The sequence below is a fragment of the Peromyscus eremicus genome, chromosome 2 (genome assembly GCF_949786415.1).
Source record: "Peromyscus eremicus chromosome 2, PerEre_H2_v1, whole genome shotgun sequence".
In the NCBI taxonomy this organism is placed as follows: Eukaryota; Metazoa; Chordata; class Mammalia; order Rodentia; family Cricetidae; genus Peromyscus; species Peromyscus eremicus.
Window position 1 is genome coordinate 140,515,577 of NC_081417.1, and position 22,292 is coordinate 140,537,868.

A 22,292-nucleotide genomic window follows, 5' to 3' on the forward strand; every position below is an offset into this window, starting at 1 on the left:
GGGATCTGGTGTCGGCTGCAGCTGGCAGTGCGGCGGACGCGGGCAGCGGCACAGCCGCCTGCGGAGCCGGCTATTAATAACGCTCCGGGCGAGCCCGGGGTCGGGCAGTCATGGCCAGTCCGGAACCCCTGCGCGGCGGGGACGGCGCCCGGGCTGCCAGGTAGGCTCCTCCAGGGCCCGTGTCGCCACCCAGTAGCAGAGGGGGCGCTAGGTGGGCTCCCATCCCCCGCACCCCATGGCCTCTTCCTCCTCGCTGTGGGTAGTGGTCCAGCCCGGGTGTGGCACGGGGCGGAGCCACCCGGGGAAGGGAGATGAGAGGCCCTGGCTTGGGGACTTGACCCCTCCGGTGGTCTGTGGTATTTTGTGACACTACGGGGGCTGGGTGAGAATTAATCCTTTCTGGCTATCAACCTGTCAAATTTTTAGTTGGCTCAACAGGCCCAAGAGAGCATGAGTTTTATTTTTATTTTCCTTTATTTCTCATTCACTTGTTCTTGGGGTCCGGGAGAAACCATTTGAGAATTCACTGTATTTGAGCCGCTTGGTGCAGCGTTGGGCACCCGCCAGCTTGAAGTTAGAGTCTGTTTGGTCAGCTTGTTCTCCCTGTGGCTCAGGTGGAGGCCTACAGAGGGACGATTCTCCTAGCCTACTTCACTGGGTCATGGCTGGACTCAGCAGCTGCCCACACTGTGGGCCTTACCACTGGTGATTGTGGAGTCGGTCTGCCCCAAGTCACAGTGTGGCCCAGGGACTTCCCAGTTATCAAATTGTGGGAATACTCCCTGGTACCCTCTGTTGTCACGTGAGAAGATAAAGCTGAGCTAGGTCTTAGGACATACATTTGCCTGAGTTGCTTACACACATACTAATAAGCTGGAAGTCAGACACAAGCTCAGTTGTCTGCATGAGGTCACGTATACATGCAGTCACAGTCAGATGGACAGCGTTAAGGAGTTGTCCAAGTCCTCTGGGGACAGGGACAGAGCAGCAGTGGCGCTGAGGTCGGGGCCCCAGCTGAGCACTCCCCCTCTCTGGCAGCCTCCTGTAATCTGCTTCTTTGCCAGCTCAGTAGAACAGCAGCTAGCTGAGGACAACATCTGGTACCCAGGGTGGCGAGGCAGCCCAGCCCAGAAGTCAGGAGGCCTGGGTTCTACACCTCAGACCCGCCACTTGACCTTGGGCAAATTTCCCCTTGGAGTTCAGTTGGTTTCTGCTTGCCTCCCAAGGGCCGCACACTAGGGTACAGACAACTAGCCTGGTCCTCGGGATGTCCACTCTCATCCAATGGGCATGTGCCCTGTCATAAGGCAAAGCCACTGCTCCCGAAGATGAGCTACATTCAGAATGTCCTGAGGACACAGTGGGCCTTGTTTGAGGTATGGCACAGAGTACATGGAGTTGGAGAATGGTTAGACATTTGTTAACTAAACCAATTTTCTTTTCTGGGCTGGGAAATGAACCTACTACTTCCTACAAGGTAGGCAAATTCTCCCCTTCTCAGACTTATCCCCCACCCAACACGCCCCACCCCTGATCATAGAAAGACTTTCTGAGCCAGGGGTGGTGGTACATGCCTTTAATTCCAGCACTCTGGAGGCAGAGGCAGGTGGATCTCTCTGAGTTTGAGACCAGCCTGGTCTACAGAGCAAGTTCTAGGACAGCCAGGGCTACACAGAGAAACCCTGCCCCGAAAGAAACTAAAGCAAAAAAAAAAAAAAAAAAAAAAAAGATTCTGACTGTGATGCTCTAAACCCTCTTAGGCCTATGCTTAGCCTTAGGTGGAGGGCCAGGCACTGGGGTCTTCTCGGGAACCTCAGGTGCGCTTCCCACTCTTTGCACTGGCTTGCTAGTCTCTGCACTGGCCATAACAGATGAACAGCCTACATGCAAATGTTTAGAATAGTGCCTTGAACATGGTTAAGTCATTCCAAGGTGGAACATGATGCAAAGGCCATCAGCTGGGAAATCGGGGACTCTGGCAGAGCAGGATAGGTGGGCTTGCCTGCCCGAGCAGGTGTTCCTTCCTGGTGCCAGGAATTTTACCTTCTCCGGTAGCTCTGGTTAGTGTTTTTAGGCAGATTGGTATTCAGGAAGTTGCATTTTTTTCAGCTAGATCCTTTAGATATTGTGGGCTCAGAGTAGGAGGTGTGAAAAGTTCCCACATGTTCTGGGTTGCGGGGGTGATATGAGCTGAGGCTAAAAACGGTGAGTTAGGGCCACCTCTTTAAGACTCTGAAAGCTGGGCATGGTGGCACATGCCTGAAGTCTCAGCACTTGGGAGGCTGAGGCAGGAGGATTGGTAAGAATTCCAGGCCTGGGACTGGAGAGATGGCTCAGCTGTTAAAGGCATTTGTTAAGGGAACCTGGATTGGGTTCCCAGCACCCACATGGTGGCTCACAGCCACCCATAACTCCAGTTCCAGGGGATCTGATGTCCTTTTTTGTTTGTTAGTTTTTATTTGTTTTGTTTTTTTGAGACAGGGTGTCTCTGGGTAGCCCTGGCTGTCCTGGAACTCACTCTGTAGACCAGGCTGGCCTCAAGATCCACCTGGCTCTGCTCCCCAGTGCTGGGATTAAGGTATGCACCACCACTGCCTGACTCTGATGCCTTTTTTTAACCTTTGAGGGCACCAGGCTATCTGTGGTGCATATACATGCATTCAGGCCAAGCATCCATACATATAAAATAAGTAAATAGTTTTTTTTTTAAAAAAGGAAGCTCTAAACCAGCTTGGACTACATAGTGAGTATCAGGCCATCCCCAGGGCTTTATAGCAAGACCCTGTCACAAAGGCTTTGCAACTGTGGCATGGAGCAACCATGATGTAGCCAGCTAATTATGGCTAGATTGAGCTGTAGAGAAGCAAGGAGGCCCATTAGAAGGCGGGTACAGCCAAGTGGTGGTGGCACACACCTTTAATTCCAGCACTCGGGAGGCAGAAGCAGGCAGATCTCTGAGTTCGAGGCCAGCCTGGTTTACAGAGTGAGTTCCAGGATAGCCAGGACTATTATACAGAGAAACCCTGTCATGAAAAACAAACAAAAAGTAGGCTGGTACTAAACAGTAAACGGATCATGGCTTGGACTGGACGAGGGCCCTGACAGTGGGCTGAAAAAGGCTGGACGGGATTGGAAACTTCCTATGGTAAAGGTCGTTTTCAGGGAGGTAGTCGCATGGAGCAGGAATCAGCAGTGCAGATTTCTAGGAGAACTATAATTTGAGTGCAGCTAAGATGTGGGCAAGCCTGATGGCCTGAGTTCCATCCCAGAACCCCACACGGAAGGAGAGAACTGCCTTTCACAAACTGTTCTCTGACCTCTATATTTACACTGTGGCACACACACTCCCTCCCAACACACACACACACACACACACCTTAAATCAGTAAAATGTAAAAAGAATGTAAATTGGAAGCAGACCTCAGCGATCACCTCCTCCATTCACTTTTTGTTGTTGTTGTTTGTTGTTTCTCTGTGTAGCCCTGGCTGTCCTGGAACTCGCTTTGTAGACCAGGGTGGCCTCGAACTCAGAGAGATCCGCCTGCCTCTGCCTCCCAAGTGCTGGGATAAAGGTGTGCACCACCATTACCTTTAATCCCCTAGTGTCAGTGGTTGTTTGGTTTTTTGTTTTTTTTTTTGCTTTTATTTATTTTGTTTTTATTTAATTTTTAGAATTTATTTTTGGTATGTATGTGGGGAGGGGTGTATGGGGCCAGAAGAGGGTGTCATACCCCTCTGACCTGGAGTTGCAGGTTGTGAGCCACTGCAAGGGTGCTGGAAACCAAACCCTGGTCTTCTGCAAGAGCAGCCAGTGCTCTTTACCATAAGCCATCTATCCAGCACCTCCCCCGACCCTTTCAATATTTATTTATTTATTTATTTGGTGCACAGGTGCACTCCTGGAACACCGTGTAGAAATCGGTTCTCTCCATTTGGACGCCAAGGATTGAGCTCAGTTTATTGGACTTGGTGGCAAGTGCCTTTATCTGCTGAGCCACTCCATGAACCCCCTTTTTGTGTGTGTGTGGGGGGCAGATTCTCATGAAACCAGGTTGGCCTCAAACTCTAAGAGGCTGAGAGTGGCCTTGAACTCCTGACCCCCTCCCATCTCCCAGGTGCTGGTACTGCGGGCATGCGCCGTCATCACGCTTGTTTTCCCTTGGTTTTCCAAGACAGGCTTTCTATGTCGTCCCAGTTGTGCAGACCTGTGGAACATCCGGCTGTGTCTGAGAGTGTTTCCCATTCCTGAAGTGACATAAACAGAGACTAGCCAGGGGCGTTGTGGTGTCGTCAGGGAATGCGAACAGTGGGCTGTGTGTGGAAAAGGCAGATGGGTGAAGGGAGTAGATGAGAGACTGAGAACCAGCTGCAGCTAGCCCTGAGGTGGAGGCCCTATTGACACATCAACAGGACACGGGCTGCTCTTTCACTGTCCATCATCTCTCCTGCAGGGAAACGGGTACAGAGGCCAGTTTTCCTCTCCAAGACTCCGAATCCCCGAAGGAGGCCATGACTTTCAGCCCAGAGGCCACTCTATCTTTGGAGGGGACTGTGAACCTAGAAGACATTCTCTATCTGGGGGACTCAGTGGACTTTGAAGAGAGTCTCTGCGTGGGAGAGGCTGAGAAGCCAGAGGAGACACTATTTATCGAAGAATCGAGGCAGCCAGAGGAGGCTCTGGACCTGGAAGAGCCGGTGAGTCCAGAGGAGACCCTGCTTGTGGAGGAACCTGTGAGGCCAGATGAGGAACAATTTTCAGAGGAGCCTGTGGAGCCAGCTAAGAGCCCAAGCCCAGAGCAGACTGCTTGGGAGGGAGAGACGGTGGCCACGGAGGAAAGCCTTCCAGCTCCGCTGAGTCCCGGCACAGAGGAGACCCTCAGCATGGAGGACCTGGAGTTGCTGGAAGGCCGTTTCCAGCAATGTGTGCAAGCTGTATCCCAGCTGGAAGAGGAGAGGGACCAGCTGATCCATGAGCTGGTGCTGCTCCGGGAACCAGCCCTACAGGAGGTGCAGCAAGTGCACCAGGACATCCTGGCTGCCTACAAGCTGCACGCGCAGGCCGAGCTGGAGCGGGATGGGCTCAGGGAAGAGATCCGGATGGTGAAACAGAAGCTTTTTAAGGTGACCAAGGAATGTGTGGCCTACCAATACCAGCTGGAGTGCCGTCAGCAGGAGGTGGCTCAGTTTACCGACTGCAGGGAAGCGCTGACCACCCGGGCAGCCCAGCTCTCCGGAGAACTGACCCAGCTGCGAGATGCCTATCAGAAACAGAAGGAGCAGTTACAGGAACAGCTGGAGGCACCCCCAACCCAGAGTGATGGGCACTTTCTCCAGGAGAGTCGGCGGCTGTCGACCCAGTTTGAAAATCTCATGGCAGAGAGCCGCCAGGGCCTGGAAGAGGAGTATGAGCCCCAGCTGCTGCGGCTCCTGGAGAGGAAAGAGGCAGGGACCAAAGCTCTGCAGGACACCCAAGCAGAGATCCAAAAGATGAAGGAGGCCCTGAGACCCCTCCAAGCAGAGGCCCGGCAGCTCCACCTTCAGAACAGGAGCCTGGAGGACCAGATCACACTCGTGAGGCAAAAACGCAATGAAGAGGTTCAACAGTACAGGGTAGGCCCCTTGGCTGTGTGAGAGACTATGTAGTTCAGGCTGGCCTGGAGACCTTGAAAAACTGGAGGCCTTCCTGCCTTGGCCTTCTGAGGGCTGGCATTTTAGGTGTGTGCCACCATAGCCAGAAAAAGGGACATCTTTTAGGTGAAGGGAAGTCTGATGTCTTTTTTTTTTTTTTTTTCCTCCCTTCCAAGACGAGGTTTCTCTGTGTAGCCCTGGCTGGCCTGGAACTCACTCTGTAGACCAGGCTGGTCTCAAACTTAGAGGTCCACCTGCCTCACTGCCTCATCCTCCTCAGTGTTGGGACTAAAGGCATGTACCACCACACCCAGACAGGCCTAATGTCTTTGGGGCTGGGATTACCATTCAGTGTGAATGAAGAGCCTGTTCTTGGGCCCAATAACTCATTCTTTTCCTCTGTCCTGTATTAATTTCATTTGGTTAAGGCCAGTATTAGGATTTAACTGGATTTTTTATTCTTGGTTTACACAGCTCTTTGTGTGTGTTGGGGATTTGTGCTCGTTAGGCAAGTAAGTACTCTACCACTGAACCATATTCCCTCCCCACCCTCTTTTAAAAGGTTTTACTATTTTTATTTTATGAGTATGGATGTTTTATCTGCATGTATGTATGTGCACCATGTGCATGCAGTGCCCAGGGAAGCCAGAAGAGGGCAGTGGATCCCCTGGGACTGTGGTTACAGATGATTGTGAGCTACCATGAGGGTGCTGGGAACTGGCGTTCTGCAAGAACAGCAAGTGCTCTTATCCTGTGAGCCATCTCTCTAGCCTCACATCCCAGCCTGACAGTTATTTTCACTCTTGGTTTACATAGCTCTGTGTGTGTGGCGGCAGCGAGGGGGTAGGATGGGGGGTGGGGGCGGGGGGGCAGTGGATACTGGGGATTGAACCCAGGCAAGCTCTCTACCGTGGACCGAGTCACCATGTGGGTGCTGGGAATTGAACTCAGGACCTCTGCTCTTGACCACTGAGCCATCTCTCCAGTCCCCCACAATCCTCTTTTTACTTGAGACAGGTCTTGAATTTGAGCTCTCCCTGCTTCCCATGTAGCTAGGATCGCAAGCCTGTACTGCCAGGATAAATGGGCTACCACGCCTGACTTGGATTCTTAGGTTTTATAGACATGGAAACTGAAGCTCAGTAATGTAGCCCAACCCTAAGTATTTCAGTGCCCCTTCCTTTTCTTTCATGGAAGCCTTTTCTAATTCTGACTGAACAGTGAATCATGCTTGCTAGTACACGGAGAGCTTGGAGAGGCCGAGTGCAGTGAGTTCATTCTGTCCTCTCCCAGCCACATTCACCCTCAAGTACCACCTGTCCATCCTCCCCCTTCAAGCTGTCCAGGCTTTGGGATGGAATCTCTGCATTTCCCTTTTTTGTACATGTCACTGTATCCTCTGTATCTGAGTTATTTCTGATTAAGTGTGAGCCAGTTCTAACCCCTTTTTAGAAGAGTAGGATATAAATACCGAGTGAATAAACAATTCCGTCTGCCGTGGCCCAGACTGGGCGTGCAGGTTAGGGCTCTATCTTTACTCACCTCCTTTTATTCTCAGCCATGCACTTAGGGGACACATCAGCCACATGCTGAGCTACGTGTTGCTAGGCATGCCAAGAATACTTTCATGTGGGGCCTTTCACAGCCCGGTTTTGTTTTCTTTTCAGACAGGGTCTCAAGTAGCCCAGACTAGCCTCAAAGTAAATGTGACCTGGAGCTCCTGATACTCCTGTCTCCCTCTGGTGTGTAGGCCTTTAGCTTGTCATCCTCCTGCCTCAGCCCCCAAATCCTGGGAGTATAGCTATGCACTATCATGTCTAATTTTCTGGGTTTTTTTTTGAAACATTTATTTTCTTGGATAAACTTAAAATTGTATGTCCTTCCCGTAAATCTTGAAAATGGCTGCATTCAGTTTGCTGAGTGTCTTACTGTAGTATTTATTATTCTTCAAAAGATTTTCACTTTGTTTATTTATTTGAGACAGGGTTTATGTGTAGCCCTGGCTGTCCTGGAACTCACTCTGTAGTCCATGCTGGCCTCGAACTCACAAAGATCCTCCTGCCTCTGCCTCCCCAGTGCTGGGATTAAAGGCGTGCGCCACTATGCCTGGCTAAGATTTTATTTTTAATTATGTGTATTGTTTGGGTAAGTGCACGTGAGTGTGGTGCCCTCAGAGGCTAGAGCATGGGATCCCTTGGGAGCCTGACTTACAGGAGGTTGAGTGAGAGCTGCTGAGATGGGTCCTGGGAATAGAATTCAGGTCTTCTGCAAGGGCCACCTCTGGCCCTGTGTATGCTGGTTTGGGACAGTGTCTCACTGTAGAGTGCATGCTGGCCCCAAACTCGTCTGTCTCAGCCTCAAGTGCTAAGGTTCCAAGGCCTATGCCACCATGCCTAGCTCCAAATTCTTTTTTTTCTGAAAGGGCTCCTAAACAGTATGTGCCAAATACTCTTACTTCATTGTGGTTACTTTTCAAGGGTGCTCTGGAATTTCTCAGGCTGGGCTTGAACTCTTAAAAGTCAGTTTGCCGATATTACCACCTCCATTCACTGTTTCTAAGTGCCTAGTATGAATCAGGCTAAGGCGCTGGCAAGAAATTCAGGAAATAATTGGGGATGAGCTGTTGTTTGCTGTCTGGGAGGGATGCCAGACAAAGTGAACATTTTCATAAAATCCAAACATCCTTGATGTTAAAGAGCTTCCTAAGTTGGGGAGGTAGCTCAGTGGTAGAGTGCTTGCTTAGCATGCGCAAAGCCCTGGGTTTGACTTCTGGCACTGCACACACAAAAAGAGAAATGAGGCCTGACATGGTGGCGTGCACCTTTAATACCAGCATTCAGGACGCAAAGGCAGGTGGATCTCTGAATTGGAAGCCAGCCTGGTCTATATAGTGAGTTCTAACCCCACCCCCCACCCCCACCAAAAAGGCTTGATTTGAGGTGGTTAAATATGAAAGTCTTAGTGAAGTATGAAGTTTGAAGTGAACATATTTCAGTGTGCTAAGCAGTCGAACAGTGCTAGGAACCAGACTCTGGATAGATGACGTAGACATGCTCACTCTTGCCTGGGGAAACAAGGGGATGCTGGGCGGTGGTGGTGCATGCCTTTAATCCTAGCACTCAGGAGGCAGAGCCAGGCGGATCTCTGTGAGTTCGAGGCCAGACTGGTCTACAGAGCAAGATCCAGGACACAGACACCAAAGCTACACAGAGAAACCGTATCTCAGAAAAAAAAACAAACGAAAAAACAAACAAAAAACAATAGCTATTATGTTCTAGAAAGTTCTCCACAGAGCTCATTTACTTCTTATACCCCTGGGAGGTATAAAATGTTTGGAAACTGAGTAGAGAGGGGAGACCGAGAAGCAATTTGTCCAGCCTTCTGCAGTTCCAGAGGGATGGCATGAGGAGGTAACCAAGTGATGTAAGCCTGCCCACCAAATGGATAAGTGAAGATTCCAGGCAGAGGGGACAGCTCATCCGCTCATGGAAGTGAGCTCAGTGTGGCTGGGTCATAAGGAATGAATAGGCAGACCGGTGGAGTGATAGACGTAACTAAGTTTACATCAGTGATGTCCTTTTTTGTCTGTCTGTGTGTAGGTATGCTCTCTCCACCTTGTCCCCATGAGATCTCTTACTGAACATGGAGCTGTGCTAGTAGCCAGCTCCTACCCCCACCCCCAGGGTTAGGACCCCCAGATGTGTGTGGTCCCATTTGAGCTTGTTGTAAATGCTCTGGAGATTTGAATTCACATCCTCCTGCCTCTGCGCCAAGCACTCAACTGCTGAGTCACCTTCCTCACCCAAGTTTTCACTAAAGTGCAGACCCCTCCCTCTCTACTCCAAATACTATTTCCTTTTTTTTTTTTTTTTTTTGGTTTTTCAAGACAGGGTTTCTCTGTGTAGCTTTGCGCCTTTCCTGGATCTCACTTTGTAGACCAGGCTGGCCTTGAACTCACAAAGATCCGCCTGCCTCTGCCTCCCGAGTGCTGGGATTAAAGGCGTGCGCCACCACCGCCCGGCTCCAAATACTATTTCAAAAATTATTTGACAGCCAGGCGGTGGTGGTGCACATCTTTAATCCCGGCACTTGGGAGGCAGAGGCAGATGGATCTGTGAGTTCAAGGCCAGCCTGGTCTACAGAGTGAGTTGCAGGACAGCCAGGGCTATAAAGAGACAGCCTGTCTCAAAAAACAAAAACGAGCCGGGCGGTGGTGGCGCACGCCTTTAATCCCAGCACTCGGGAGGCAGAGCCAGGCGGATCTCTGTGAGTTCGAGGCCAGCCTGGGCTACCAAGTGAGTTCCAGGAGAGGCGCAAAGCTACACAGAGAAACCCTGTCTCGAAAAACCAATTATTAAAAAAAAAAAAAAAAAAAAACGAACAGCAAACAAAAAACCCAAACCAAACCAAACCCCCCAAAACTTCTTGGTTGGTTTCCTATGTGTATATAATACATTCTGATCACATTCACCCACCCCCTTTTCTTCCCTCACCTCCGATAACCCCTCCTTTCTTCATGGTTTTGTTTTTGTAAAAGTATTTGGCACAGCATGTGGAGTGCAGGCCCTTCAGTTTGGCCTTCTGGGGCTTCGCAGAGAAGTCAGCCGAGACTGTCTAAGGACAGTACCAGAGTAATGGGGGGAGCTCGGAGCTAACTGTAAATCCTGGTTCTGCTCCCTCACAGGTAAGACAGGATCATACCCGATTTTCACCAAAAGACCAAGGGCAGTAAAAATGGGATTTCTGGGGCTGGAGAGATGGCCGGTGGCTGAGAGAGCTTGCTGATCTTACAGAGGTCGTTCCTGGTATCTGCATAAGGCAGTTTACACCTTCCTGTAACTCCAGCTCCAAGGGATCCATGCCCTTTTCTGACTAACCTAGGCACTGCATGCACATGATGCACATATATATATATATACATTGAGGTACAGATGAGTATGTATTATTTTTAAAAAATAGGATTGATGGTCACTTCACAGGTTGCATCGAATGAGCTAATTAATGTAAAACTCTTACAATGGTGCCAGGCTCATAGCTACACAGTATTTTTTTTTCTTTTTTTTCTTTTCTTCCCCCCTGAGACAGGGTTTCTCTGTGTAGCTTTGGTGCCTGTCCTGGAACTCACTCTGTAGACCCAGGCTGGCCTCAAACTCACAGAGATCCACCTGCCTCTGCCTCTGCCTCCCGAGTGCTGGGATTAAAGGTGTGCATCACCACCACCCAGCCACAGTATTTTTTGAGATAGGGTCTCTCTACATAGTCTCACTATCCTGGAACTATAGACCAGGCTGACCTTGAAATCAGAGATCTCCTTGTTTCTGTATACACATCGTATCTTTTTTTTTTTTTTTTTTTTCCTGAGACAAGGTTTCTCTGTGTAATGAATGGCCTTGGCTGTCAAAGAACTCACTCTGTAAACCAGGCTGGCCTCGAACTCACAGAGTGCTGGGATTAACAACATGTATCACCACTACTGGCCAGCTGACTTTAGAGTTTATTAAAGAATACTGATGGGCTGGAGAGATGGCTCAGCAGTTAAGAGCACTGACTGCTCTTCCAGAGGACCTGGGTTCAATTCCCAGCACCTACACGGCAGCTCATAACTGTCTGTAACTCCAAGATCTGACACCCTCATACAGACATAGACGCAGGCAAAACACCAATGTACATTTTAAAAAAACCTAACATGTTAAGCAAGCCCAGTGTGGTGGCTCACATCTTTAATTCCAGCACTTGGAGGGCAGAAGCAGGTATCTCTGAATTCAGAGTCAGCCTGGTCTACATATTGAGACTCTGTCTGGAAAACAACCACAATACACAATTTAAGAGAAAGTACTTGGGGAAAGACATTAGAGAGTGAGTTATTGGCTTGTTTTGTTCCTCCTGCCTTAGCATCCCATGTGCTGGAGTTCCAGGGGTGAGCTACCATGCCCAGCCTAAACATTTTCCCTTTAACCCAAGTCTTCTTGTGAAGTCAAGAACTAGAGTAACAAGGAACTAGACAATGGCCAAAGGAACCACTGTGGAGGGAGACACGCCCATGGAGTGACAGTGGACAGAAAGACACTGTCTCACCTACATGTTTAGGCAGGCTTTATGCTATTTCCTATAGTATTTGATTTTTATTTATTTTTGAGGTAGGGTCTCCCTCTGTAGTCTTGGCTGTCCTAGGGAATTAAAGGCATATACCACCACACCCCATTTAGTCTTTGATATTTTAAATTATTTATTATGAGTGTGTAAGTCTGTGTGAGTATATACACACTGGTGCAGGTGCCCAGAGGCCAGTCAATGGACCCCCAAAAGCTGGAGTTGCCAGCAGTTTTGAGTTGTCTGACCTGAGTGCTGGGAACTAAACTTGGATTCCCTACAAAAGTACTGTGATATTTAAATTCTATTTATTTGTTTTTTCTCTGTTTAGCAGCTCTGCCTGTCTCTGTAGACCAGGCTGGCCTTGAACTCAGAGATCTGCCTGCCTCTGCCTCTCAGTGTTGGGATTAAAGGCGTGCGCCACCGCCACCGCCACCACCACCACCGCCACCACCACTGCCCAGCATCAAGTACTGGTGAGCCATCTCACCAGTTGATGGTGGCACACACCTTTAATCCCAATGCTCAGGAGGCAGAAGCAGGCATATATCTGAGTTTGAGGCTAGTCTGGTCTGGTCTACAGAGCAAGTTCCAGGACAGCCAGGACTACACAGAGAAACCTTGTCTTGAAAAACCTAAACCAAACACTGAGCCATTTCTCCAGTCACACACCACCCTTACCCCCCCTTCTTTCAATAACAGGGTCTACTGGCTAGGAAGTCGCTCTGTGGATCAGGTGACTTCCACTCACCTGCCCCTGCTTCCCCATAAAGGTGTCCTGCTCCACCCAGCTGTGATGGTCTTCATTGACCTGGTGGTGGAGTTACTGATTAGCTAGACTGCAGAGCCTCCAAGTACCTGCCTGTCTGCGCCTCCCCAACACTGGGACTGTACACACACACATCACCAGTCTTTTCCCCATGATTCTGAGGATTAATGGAGGTTCTCATAATGTGTGGCCAGCACTTTACTAAGCAATTTCCCCATTTATTCATTCACTCATTCTGTTTTTCAGGTTGTTTTTTTGTTGTTTTTTGAGACAGGTTCTCTACATAGGTTTATCTGTCCTGGAACTCTGTATGTGGAGCAAGCTGGTATTGAACTCACAGAGCTCTACTGGGATTAAAGGTGTGTGTCACCACACCCAGCATTTTTTTTTTCCCCTCCTGGAGATGGTCTCCTGGACTCCAGGCTGTCCTCCTAACTCACTGTGATCAAGAATGAGTGCTGGCATCATAGGCAAGCATCACCATGCTGTCTTTATGTATCAATGAAGCATCACCCCACCCCCGTGCTTTGCCTTACTAAAACTGGGGCAGTGAGAAACCTCCCTTCAGATGCCACATGTGTGGTCATATATGTGTGGTCCCCCAGGCAGGGCTGGACACTATAAAAAAGATCTTCTGATAGTGTTGGTTAAAGGTGAGCTTCAACAAGTGTCCAGTATCACAGGGAATGTGCCTCAGTGTAGTATCAAAGCTGACTCAGATCAGAACTCCTTCTATTAATAGCAGTACCCAAAACAGATTCTTAGTATTTCTCAACTGCCCTTACAGTCTACCTCCGTACGGCAATACCCTGTCCCCAGTGCCCCATCCTTTTGAGATAAGGTTACATACAGCCCATGCTGGCCTGAACTCCTGATTCTGCCTCCACCTCCAAAATGCATATGCCACAATTTATGCTGTGCTAGGGGCCAAACAAAAGGCACTCTACCAAGTGAGCTCACTCTGATCCTTCAAGGATCCAAGCCAGACTTGCTGAACCTTCATTACCTCAAGGCTCAAGGTAGTAGAGTACTCAACTGGTATCCTCAGCACCACACGTTATTATCCTAGTCATTAAAAAAAAAGAAAAAAAAAGAAAAAAAGCAGTTGTGTCTTATGTAGTCCAGGCTGGCCCTAGATTCATTATGGAACTTTAGAGACCCTCTAGCACCCACCCTCAGAGTGCACTGCCACGCCTAGTCCTTACACCACTTTTCCTGTCAGTGCTGAGGGTCATTAGGGTGTGGGCATGAGGCAAGTGCTCTACCACTGAACTCTAGCCCCTTTATTCAGGTTGGACTCTGGTTTTAGTTGTGAAATGATTTTTAAACCTTAAAGAATCTCAATTGATGAAAGTATAGATTAAACCCTTAACACCTTCCAACCCATATAGTTAAAAATACCTTAATGTTTCTAGAAGTTATAAATTATGAAGAATATCAACAACTGATAGTGTTAATGTCAGACACTAAACCCTTGAATACCTTTTATTTTTTTCAAGATTTATTCATTTTGTCTTGCCTGAATGTACGTATGTGCACGTGTGTGCTCGGTACCCAGAGGCGAGAAAAGGGTATCACATCACCCACAACTGGAGCCTAGAACTATATATCAATGGTTGTGAACCATTGTGTGGGCGCTGGGAATCCAACCTGGGTCCTGTGAGAGTAACAATTGCTCTTAACATCTGAGCCATCTCTCTGGCTCCCCTTTTCACTGTTGTAAAGAGTTTTGTAATAAAGCTTCAAGTCCAGACAGGGTCCCTGTGTAGTAGCCCTGGCTGGCCTGGAACTCGGAGACCCACCTGCCAGAGCCTCTGGAGTGCTGGGATGGAAGGTATCTGACATCACTGCTCAGCATTTTCAAAGTTGTCAGTCACTTTGTCTCAATACCACTTCTCAGAACTAGTTTTCTGAGACAGGGTTTCTCTATGTAGCTTTGGCTGTTCTGATTGTTGGGATTAAAAGTGTGAGCTACCACTGCCAGGCCTCAGAACTTGTTTCTTAACCTATCCTATGAAGGTAGTGTCAATCTCAGTATCACTATAAATACTCAATGATACAGGGAGGGCATATTGGTGCATCCCTTTAATCCTAGCACTAAAGAGGCAGAGGCAGAGGCAGGTGGATCTCTGAGTTCGAGCCCAAACCGGTCTACAGATCATATTCCAAGACAGCCAAGGCTACAAAGAGAAACCGTGTGTGTGTGTGTGTGTGTGTGTGTGTGTGTGTGTGTGTGTGTGTACACCAACTAACGAATTGGTAACAAATCAAAAAGCGATGTTCAAGTGCTTAAGATAGCAGATGTGAGATGTTTACTGTCTGACCATCCTGTGCAGGAGCAGCTGGAGGAGATGGAGGAGAGGCAGAGACAGTTACGAAGTGGAGTGCAAGTCCAGCAACAGAAGAACAAAGAGATGGAGCAGCTGAGGACCAGCCTTGCTGAAGAGCTTTCAACATATAAGTCAGTTTTCTCTGCTTCCCAAGTCTCATCTACAATTGACTGAGGATGGGGGGGGGGCCTCTGGGAATATTTTATTTAACAAAGGAAAACAAAATCACTTGGGGAAATGACTTTCAAATTGTGTCCACCCATGGACAGTTAGAAAACAGCTCTCTCTTTTTAAAGGGCTATGCTACCCAGGAGTCTGGAACAGGCTGATGCATCGACTCCTCAGGCAGGTGGAGTGGAGGCACAACCCGAAGGTGATCTTTGTGGGTAGATGACAGTGACGTTTGTTTGCTCATGATTACTGCTCTCCTAACAGTACTAACTAATGCCTTATTCTGGAGGGTCTTACTGTGACCCTTGCTTGGGATCCTCTTACCTCAATCTGCATAGAGTTACCGGCATGTGCCTCTGTACCTGGTTACTTAATACCCTTCTATTATTATTTTTAATGTGGCCTCACTATGTAGCTGAAGCTGGCTTTGTATTCGTGGCAGAACTCCTAGCCTTAGCCTCTCAAGTACTACCTCTTAATCAAATAACAAATAATTTAAGGATAGTACATGTCTCAAAAATACCTAAGGTCAAGCAGAATTGATTTGGAAAACTGTTTTTTTGAGACAGGGTTTCTCTGTGTAGCCTTGGCTGTCCTAGAACTCACTCTGTAGACCAGGCTGGTCTTGGACTCAGAGACCCACCTGCCTCTGTCTCCTGAGTGCTGGGATTAAAGGCGTGTGCCACCACTGCCAGGCTCAAAATTTTAATTTTTTTTGAGACAGTGTTTCTCTGTGTAACAGCCCTAGCTGTCCTATCTCTTTCACGACCAGACTGGCCTTGAACTCACAGAAATCTGTCTGCCTCTGCCTCTCAAGTGCTGGGATTAAAGGCATGAAAAAGCTTTAATTTTTAACGGAACTTAAAATTACATTTAGCCATTTTGCTGGGCCTCACCCATGATTTTCTTTGAGACAGGGTCTCACCATGTAGCTTTGGTTGGCTTTGCTATGTATGCCATGTTGGCCTTGAACTCAGAGATCCACTTTCCCGTCTTCCAAGTACTTGGATTAAGGGTATACACTACCATGATCGTCAAGATATATCATCTAGTGACCAGAGATGGCTCAGTAGTTTAAGAGTGCTTGCTGAGGACACAAATTTGGCTCCTAGAACTCACATGGCACCTCACAGTGGTCTATAAAGCTCCAGTTCTAGAGGAGCTGATGCCCTCTTCTGGCCTTTGTAAGGACCAGGCACAGGCATACACACAGGAAAAACACATAAAATTTAAAAAATTCAAAGCAAACGAAATCCAGGCTCTAGCTACATCCTTCCCCAACCCTGGAACTCAGTTTCCTTGGTACAGCACAAAAGACAACCTATTATCACACTAAGACTGACAAGAGGCCAACGAGAATTACTAATTTAAAAACCACTGACTGAGGACATTCAGAGCCCAAACTCCTTAGTCAATGTATAATTAATCATCCACCATGTCCATTCATTTCTGTGTCAAGAGTGGGTTAGTGTGAGGACAGTGCTCATGGAGTGCAGAAGTTAGAGGCAGTTACAAGCTGCCCCGTGTGGGTGCTGGGAACCAAACTCATACCTCTGGAAGAGCTCTTAACTGCTAAACCATCTCTCCTGCCCCTATTTTTTATCTAATCAAAACCACAAAGGCTGTGGATTCAGTAGTTGGGAAGTTTTAGGACCTAGTATCTTTCAACCAAACCACAAGTCTACCTATTCAGAAAGTTGAGGCAGGAACATCACATGTTCTAGCCTGCCTGATTAAACAGATCCTGCCTCAAAAAATAAGTTTATCAGAAGGGCTGGGAGAATATAGCTCAGTGATAGGTTGCTCACTTGGCTTCTACGGGACCCTAATTTAATCTCAAGCATTGAATATAGCTCAGTGATAGGTTGCTCACTTGGCTTCTACGGGACCCTAATTTAATCTCAAGCATTGAAAACACATCACACAACACACTCTCTCATGTATATAACTCAGTAGTGGAATGCTTGTCCACCATGCATGACAGCAAGTTCTATAACCAGGAAGGGAAAAACAAAAAGCCTGTCCAAGTTGTATAGAATACAGATGTCCACCCATTTCCTTTTCTTTCCTGGTTAAATATGGATACAAACTGGTAGGTAATTACTTCAACTGATTCTTTCTGTAAGTTTCTAGATTTTCTTCTATGGTTTTGCGGCTCATCTGGAGTTATAACCCTGCATCGAGGACAATGATCTGATAAACATCTTTGTATGGACAGGAAAGGATAACCATCAACCAAACAAAGATGATTAGAGCTGAGAATGCAGCTCAACTGGTAGAGTACATATGTACCATGAACAAAGCCTTGGGTTCAAGCTCCAGCACTGCATAAACTGTAATCTAGCACCTGTGAGATGGAGACAAAAGCATTCTAAGTTCAAGTCCATCCTTGGCCATAAAGAGTTCCAGGATAGCCTGGGCTAAAGGAGACTGTTTCAGAAAGGAAAGACTGAAGCTGGAGATGGCTCAGTGCTTTAGAGCACTCGTTATTACAGAGGACCTAGGTTTGATTCCCAGAGCCCACAGGGAGGCTCACAACCTTCCATAATTCCAGTTCTGGGGCATTTGACACCTTTTTCTGGCCTCCTCGGGCACATGTAGGCAAACATTCATATATATAAAGAACAATTTTATAAAGGACCACAGTTCAGTTTCCAATGCCTGTGACTCCAGCTCCAGGGGATATCATCTTTTTTCAGGCCAACAAAGAGACAGACACACATGCACAAAATCTGAAAAACAAAACGGAGGGGTTGGAGAGATGGATCCGTGGTTACCTACATTTGTTGTTCTTGCAGGATCTTTCTGGCCTCCATGGACTCCTCCCACACAGACACAGACACAAAACAACAACAAACAAAACAGAACCTAAAAACTAAGGAGGTGGTGGCACACGCCTTTAATCCCAGCACTCCGGAGGCAGAGCCAGGCGGATCTCTGTGAGTTCGAGGCCAGCCTGGTCTACAGAGTGAGATCCAGGACAGGCACCAAAGCTACAGAGAAACCCTGTCTCAAAAAACAAAAAACTAAGGAATATCAGGCACTATAATACCTGTGTGAAGTTAAGCTGGATAGAGTAAAAACATTTTCACAACATGCTGGTCTTGAACTTGACGTGGTCCTGCCTCAGTGCTAAAACCATAGCTATAAACCACCATGTCTGCTTACTTTACTCCCTCACCCCTGTCACACAGGTTACTATTTATTCTGCTTTCATATTGTAGCCAGGTATGGTGGCACACAACTTTAATCTCAACACTCAGGAGGCCAACCTGGTCTAGGTAGTCAACTTCAGGCCAGGCAAGGCAACATGGTGAAATCAACCAAAACAAACCAGGTTGTAGAAGTCTTTCCTCAGTTTACCCTAAGAAAATCTTGGAAGCTCACTGTTATAAAATTTTCTAATGTATTATTTCAGATTGCAGAAAATGCAAACTTAACTGTATTTCTTTCAATCTTACAGGGATTGTTTAGAAATGTATGGCTGGATCTGTAACCCAGAAACAACAAAGCATTTATATCAAAGCATCACTAGGGATGGACTTTTCCCCAAACAGGAAAGAGTGCCAGCATCTGGCAAGCAATTCACCATGTGAAAATTACAAACGTTGCTTATCTTGCCCACAAACATTTTAGGGTTGGCTGGAAGCAGGATACCAGTCACCTTTCATCTGGATTCTTTTCTGTAGGCTGTTAGTACTGATCTTGATGCACTGTGGATGGACAAATGAGCCTGTTATCTTACAGAACATTGGGTTATGGAGTATCACCACATCTTGCAGCATTGTGAAGGTTATTTATTGCTTTGTGCTGACCCAAACCAAGAACATTTAAGGAAAAAGGTTGGGGTCAAAAGGCAGCCAGTCTTTGCTCTATGGACCCACAGCTTCAATACCTCTGAGGTATGGGTACTAGATCTCAAAAGACTCCTTTCACGAAGCCATTTTTCCTTTAACACCCACACTCACACAATTTACTCCTACAAGTGTCAGGATAGCTATTTTGTTGTTTCTTTTTCTTTTCTCTCTTTTTTTTGACACAGGGCCTCACTTACAGCCCTGGCTGGCCTAGAACTTACGTTTTTAGACAATGCTGGCCCTGAACTCACAGAAATCTGCCTGCCTCTACACTGCTGAGATTAAAGACACGTCAGGCTTGGGGTTTTTTTTGAGACAAGGTCTCAAGTAATCTAGGCTGGGGTTTCTAACTTGTTATATAGGTCAGGATGACCTTGAACTTCTGATCTTGCCTCTACTTCCCAACCACAGGGACTTCAGGTGTACGTCACCAAGTGTGACCCAAGACACCCCCCCCACACAACCCCCCCAGTGTATCACCATGTAGTGACATGGCTGTCTTAGAACACATCACATAGACAAGGAGGACCTCGAACTCACTGAAATCCACCTGCATCTGCATCCCAAGTGCTGGGATGTATCATTACACCCAGCTTGATAGTTTTTACTACACAAAAAAAACAATGAGAACAGAAATCACTTCAGATTTTGGACCTGACACTTCATTATTCAGACTTTCCAGAAATCAAATGCTTTTGGAGGTGAGAGTCATTTAGTCAGTTCAAGCAAAGTTGGTCATTTTTATCTAGTTATCACATATGGTGATAAGGGCACTCAGATTCTTAATTCCTACCTTTTAAAAGTAAGTAGGAGTCCCAGTGAAAAACACTGGACAGATACAAGTTCTCTGGAACACGGGTATAATCTCTTTCAAATGTAAACTGCCTTAAGTTGTCTATCACACTGCCTTTGACATCTTGGAAACTTGTACGGCTCTCTAGGAAGACTTAAAAAAAAGATGTAATTTTACCAAGACTAGTTTGTGTACTGTCTGGTAATGCCTTTGCTTTCCCAGGCAGGAGTAAAGCTCTTCTTTTTAATGGTTCTGGATCTATTATGCTCATTTTCATCTTGGTAGTCAAGAGCATGAAAAACAACTGTCACCTGAACAAACTCTCCTAGAAGCTGGAGAATGGTGTTTGGTGGATATTAAATAAAACCTACCAGTGCAGGGCATCATAGAAAAGCAATTTATTCCTTTATAAGCACTTACACAGTTAGTCATGGAGAGTAACAGGCCCGATGCTGAGACAGGTCAACCAAAATGGAGAGGGCATCAAACTATGGTGGTCAAGGACTAACCCCTAGAAAAGCAACTCTTATCAAGGATTAATTTAATTTTAAAAACAAAGACAAACTAGAAATTCACTCTTTCTCAACTTGACAGTTCACCAGTGGTATGACTGTCAGTTAAAAACATACACCTTACAACTTGGTGGTCCCAAGTTTAAAAAAAAACAAAAACAAAAAAACCACACACAACAAAAACCATTTCACAGAAAGGAAAAGAATAATATGGAAACAGCTCAAGAAATACACTAATGAGCAAAAATATAAGGGGAAGGAGGAACGTGTCGTCTTAACTAAAGAAACCAAAACTCTGGTTTACATAGGAAAATGTGCATCCTGGAAAGCCAGGTGTGAGGACTTTAAACTCTATGACTTGACTCTCCCCTAATTCCTGAATAAAAACGACATCTTGCAATAGTTATACTCATGGCTCAGACACCTACTTCACTTGGCTCTATTCCTTATTCACTCTGGCCTCTTACTTGAGAATCTGAAAAACTTGGGGATATAGCTTAAGAAGAAAAATAATCACACGTAATATGCCCCATTTCTGAAGATGCTTTAGACCTGGTTTGTTACTAGAAAATTCCTGAAGAAAAATTTAAATATAAGTCTGTGGCTTTGTTGAATTAAGTCCCCCAGTTAAGATTAGAAAACCCCCATGGTTTGGGCTAATAGAATTGTTGGTGGCACCTATTGTAGCCGGAGAGCTGAACAAAGTCTGTGTCTCAAACCAGTGTTCAATCCTTCTAGGGTTCAGAGGACAACAAGGGGAGTCTAAACCACAAGTGCAGACATGTCTAGGATCCTTGTCCTTCTGGATCCACGCTTCCTTCAGGGTCTTCATCATTATAAATGTTCTCTGCCTGCCAAAAGGAGAGAAAAGGGTATTTAGTATGAAGACAGTTATTTCTTGAAGTCTAAGTTTCCACAATATATTATGCCAAGGTTTCTGATAACATTTCAAACAGTTTTTTAAATATTCAATGCTATTGCTAAAAACAGCAACACACAGTGAACCAACAATATGAATCATAACTGGGTACAGATGTGTTCCAGTTAAAACAAGGAGCAGGCCACAGCTCCCGATATAGGGCATTTTCACAAAGTATGGATGATCATTATTCCTGAACTGACCAGATATATTATTGGTAATAGCTAAACTATAAACCAGAGAGGTTTCTATGAGATACACAGAAAGTGGTGCTTAGAGCACAGAATTTCTTTTAGAGATGATAAAAATGTTTTAAATTTCTTTGTGATGTATAACGCTGGAGTATGAAAAAAATTCACTGAGTAGTAAATTTAAATAAAACCATCCAAACCTTGTCCAAATTTCAATTTACAAATACTTTAAAAAACCACTTTTATATAACATAAAACTCCACCCCCACTAGTTGATGAAATGTATAGTAAGTCTAACACCAAATGTGTGGTAATTTTTCCTCTGGATACTAACTGGGTAACTAAGACCCCAGTAGTCGCTTCAACACCAGACTTAACAGGCATCACCTCAGAGGATTGTTGTAAGCCTAAATCTGCAGGCTTATCCTGCTACTTCTATCCAACATTGCTATAAAATTTGAGGGAGAAAATTTGAGAATTCCTTTGCCTGGTTTGAAAACTTGCTACAATTCCAGAGTGAGACTTTGACGTCTATGTATTGTGCATATGTAATCACTTGCCTCAGTTTCCCCAAGAACTAGGATTACAGGGTTACTACACCCCCCTGCTTATTACTGGATTTATACACACACACACACACACACACACACACACACACACACACACTCACTCACTCACTCACTCACTCACAGGGACCAAATGGAAGAGAGAAATACAGGAGGGAGCAGAGTATTCATCTTACTCCTCTCCTGGCAATCAGTATGACCACCAGAATCTGGATACTCAAAGTACCAATTTTTGGTTGTGCTAAGATCACAGGGCAAGCTACAAGCTTAATCTCCCTTCCCCAGTGGTTAACTTTCAGCACTTCTGTTGACTAGCCCAGGTATAAGGCTATCTAAGGGCCTTACAAAAACCTTAGTAACAGACTCAGGTGTGGCCAAAAGGGATCATTATCATAAACAAGACAATGTGAGCTGGAAATCCCAATGATTTCTTAGCAGTTATATGCCAAAAAACCAGGTCAAAGTC

The 22,292-nt window shown here is 46.4% G+C and overlaps 2 protein-coding genes across 3 annotated transcripts in view; one reads left to right on the plus strand and one right to left on the minus strand.

Moving 5' to 3' along the window:
- On the plus strand, positions 1 to 20,241 carry Sync (syncoilin, intermediate filament protein). Of its 2 annotated transcripts, XM_059255015.1 has the most exons (5): positions 1 to 160; positions 4,452 to 5,610; positions 14,824 to 14,948; positions 15,114 to 15,190; positions 18,452 to 18,558. In XM_059255015.1, the coding sequence occupies exons 1-5, from the start codon at positions 111 to 113 to the stop codon at positions 18,460 to 18,462; spliced, it is 1,422 nt and encodes a 473-aa protein (XP_059110998.1). In that variant the 5' UTR covers positions 1 to 110; the 3' UTR covers positions 18,463 to 18,558. The 2 variants fall into 2 exon arrangements, with proteins under 2 accessions (XP_059110998.1, XP_059110997.1); XM_059255014.1 differs by lacking the exon at positions 15,114 to 15,190 and having other exon boundaries at positions 18,452 to 20,241.
- The window catches only part of Rbbp4 (RB binding protein 4, chromatin remodeling factor), a 20,040-nt gene continuing 17,769 nt past the window's right edge, over positions 20,022 to 22,292 (minus strand). Inside the window, exon 12 of the mRNA XM_059255016.1 lies at positions 20,022 to 21,001. Within this exon, the coding sequence (XP_059110999.1) occupies positions 20,936 to 21,001 (66 nt within the window). The 3' untranslated portion in view covers positions 20,022 to 20,935. The remainder of the gene's footprint in view (positions 21,002 to 22,292) is intronic.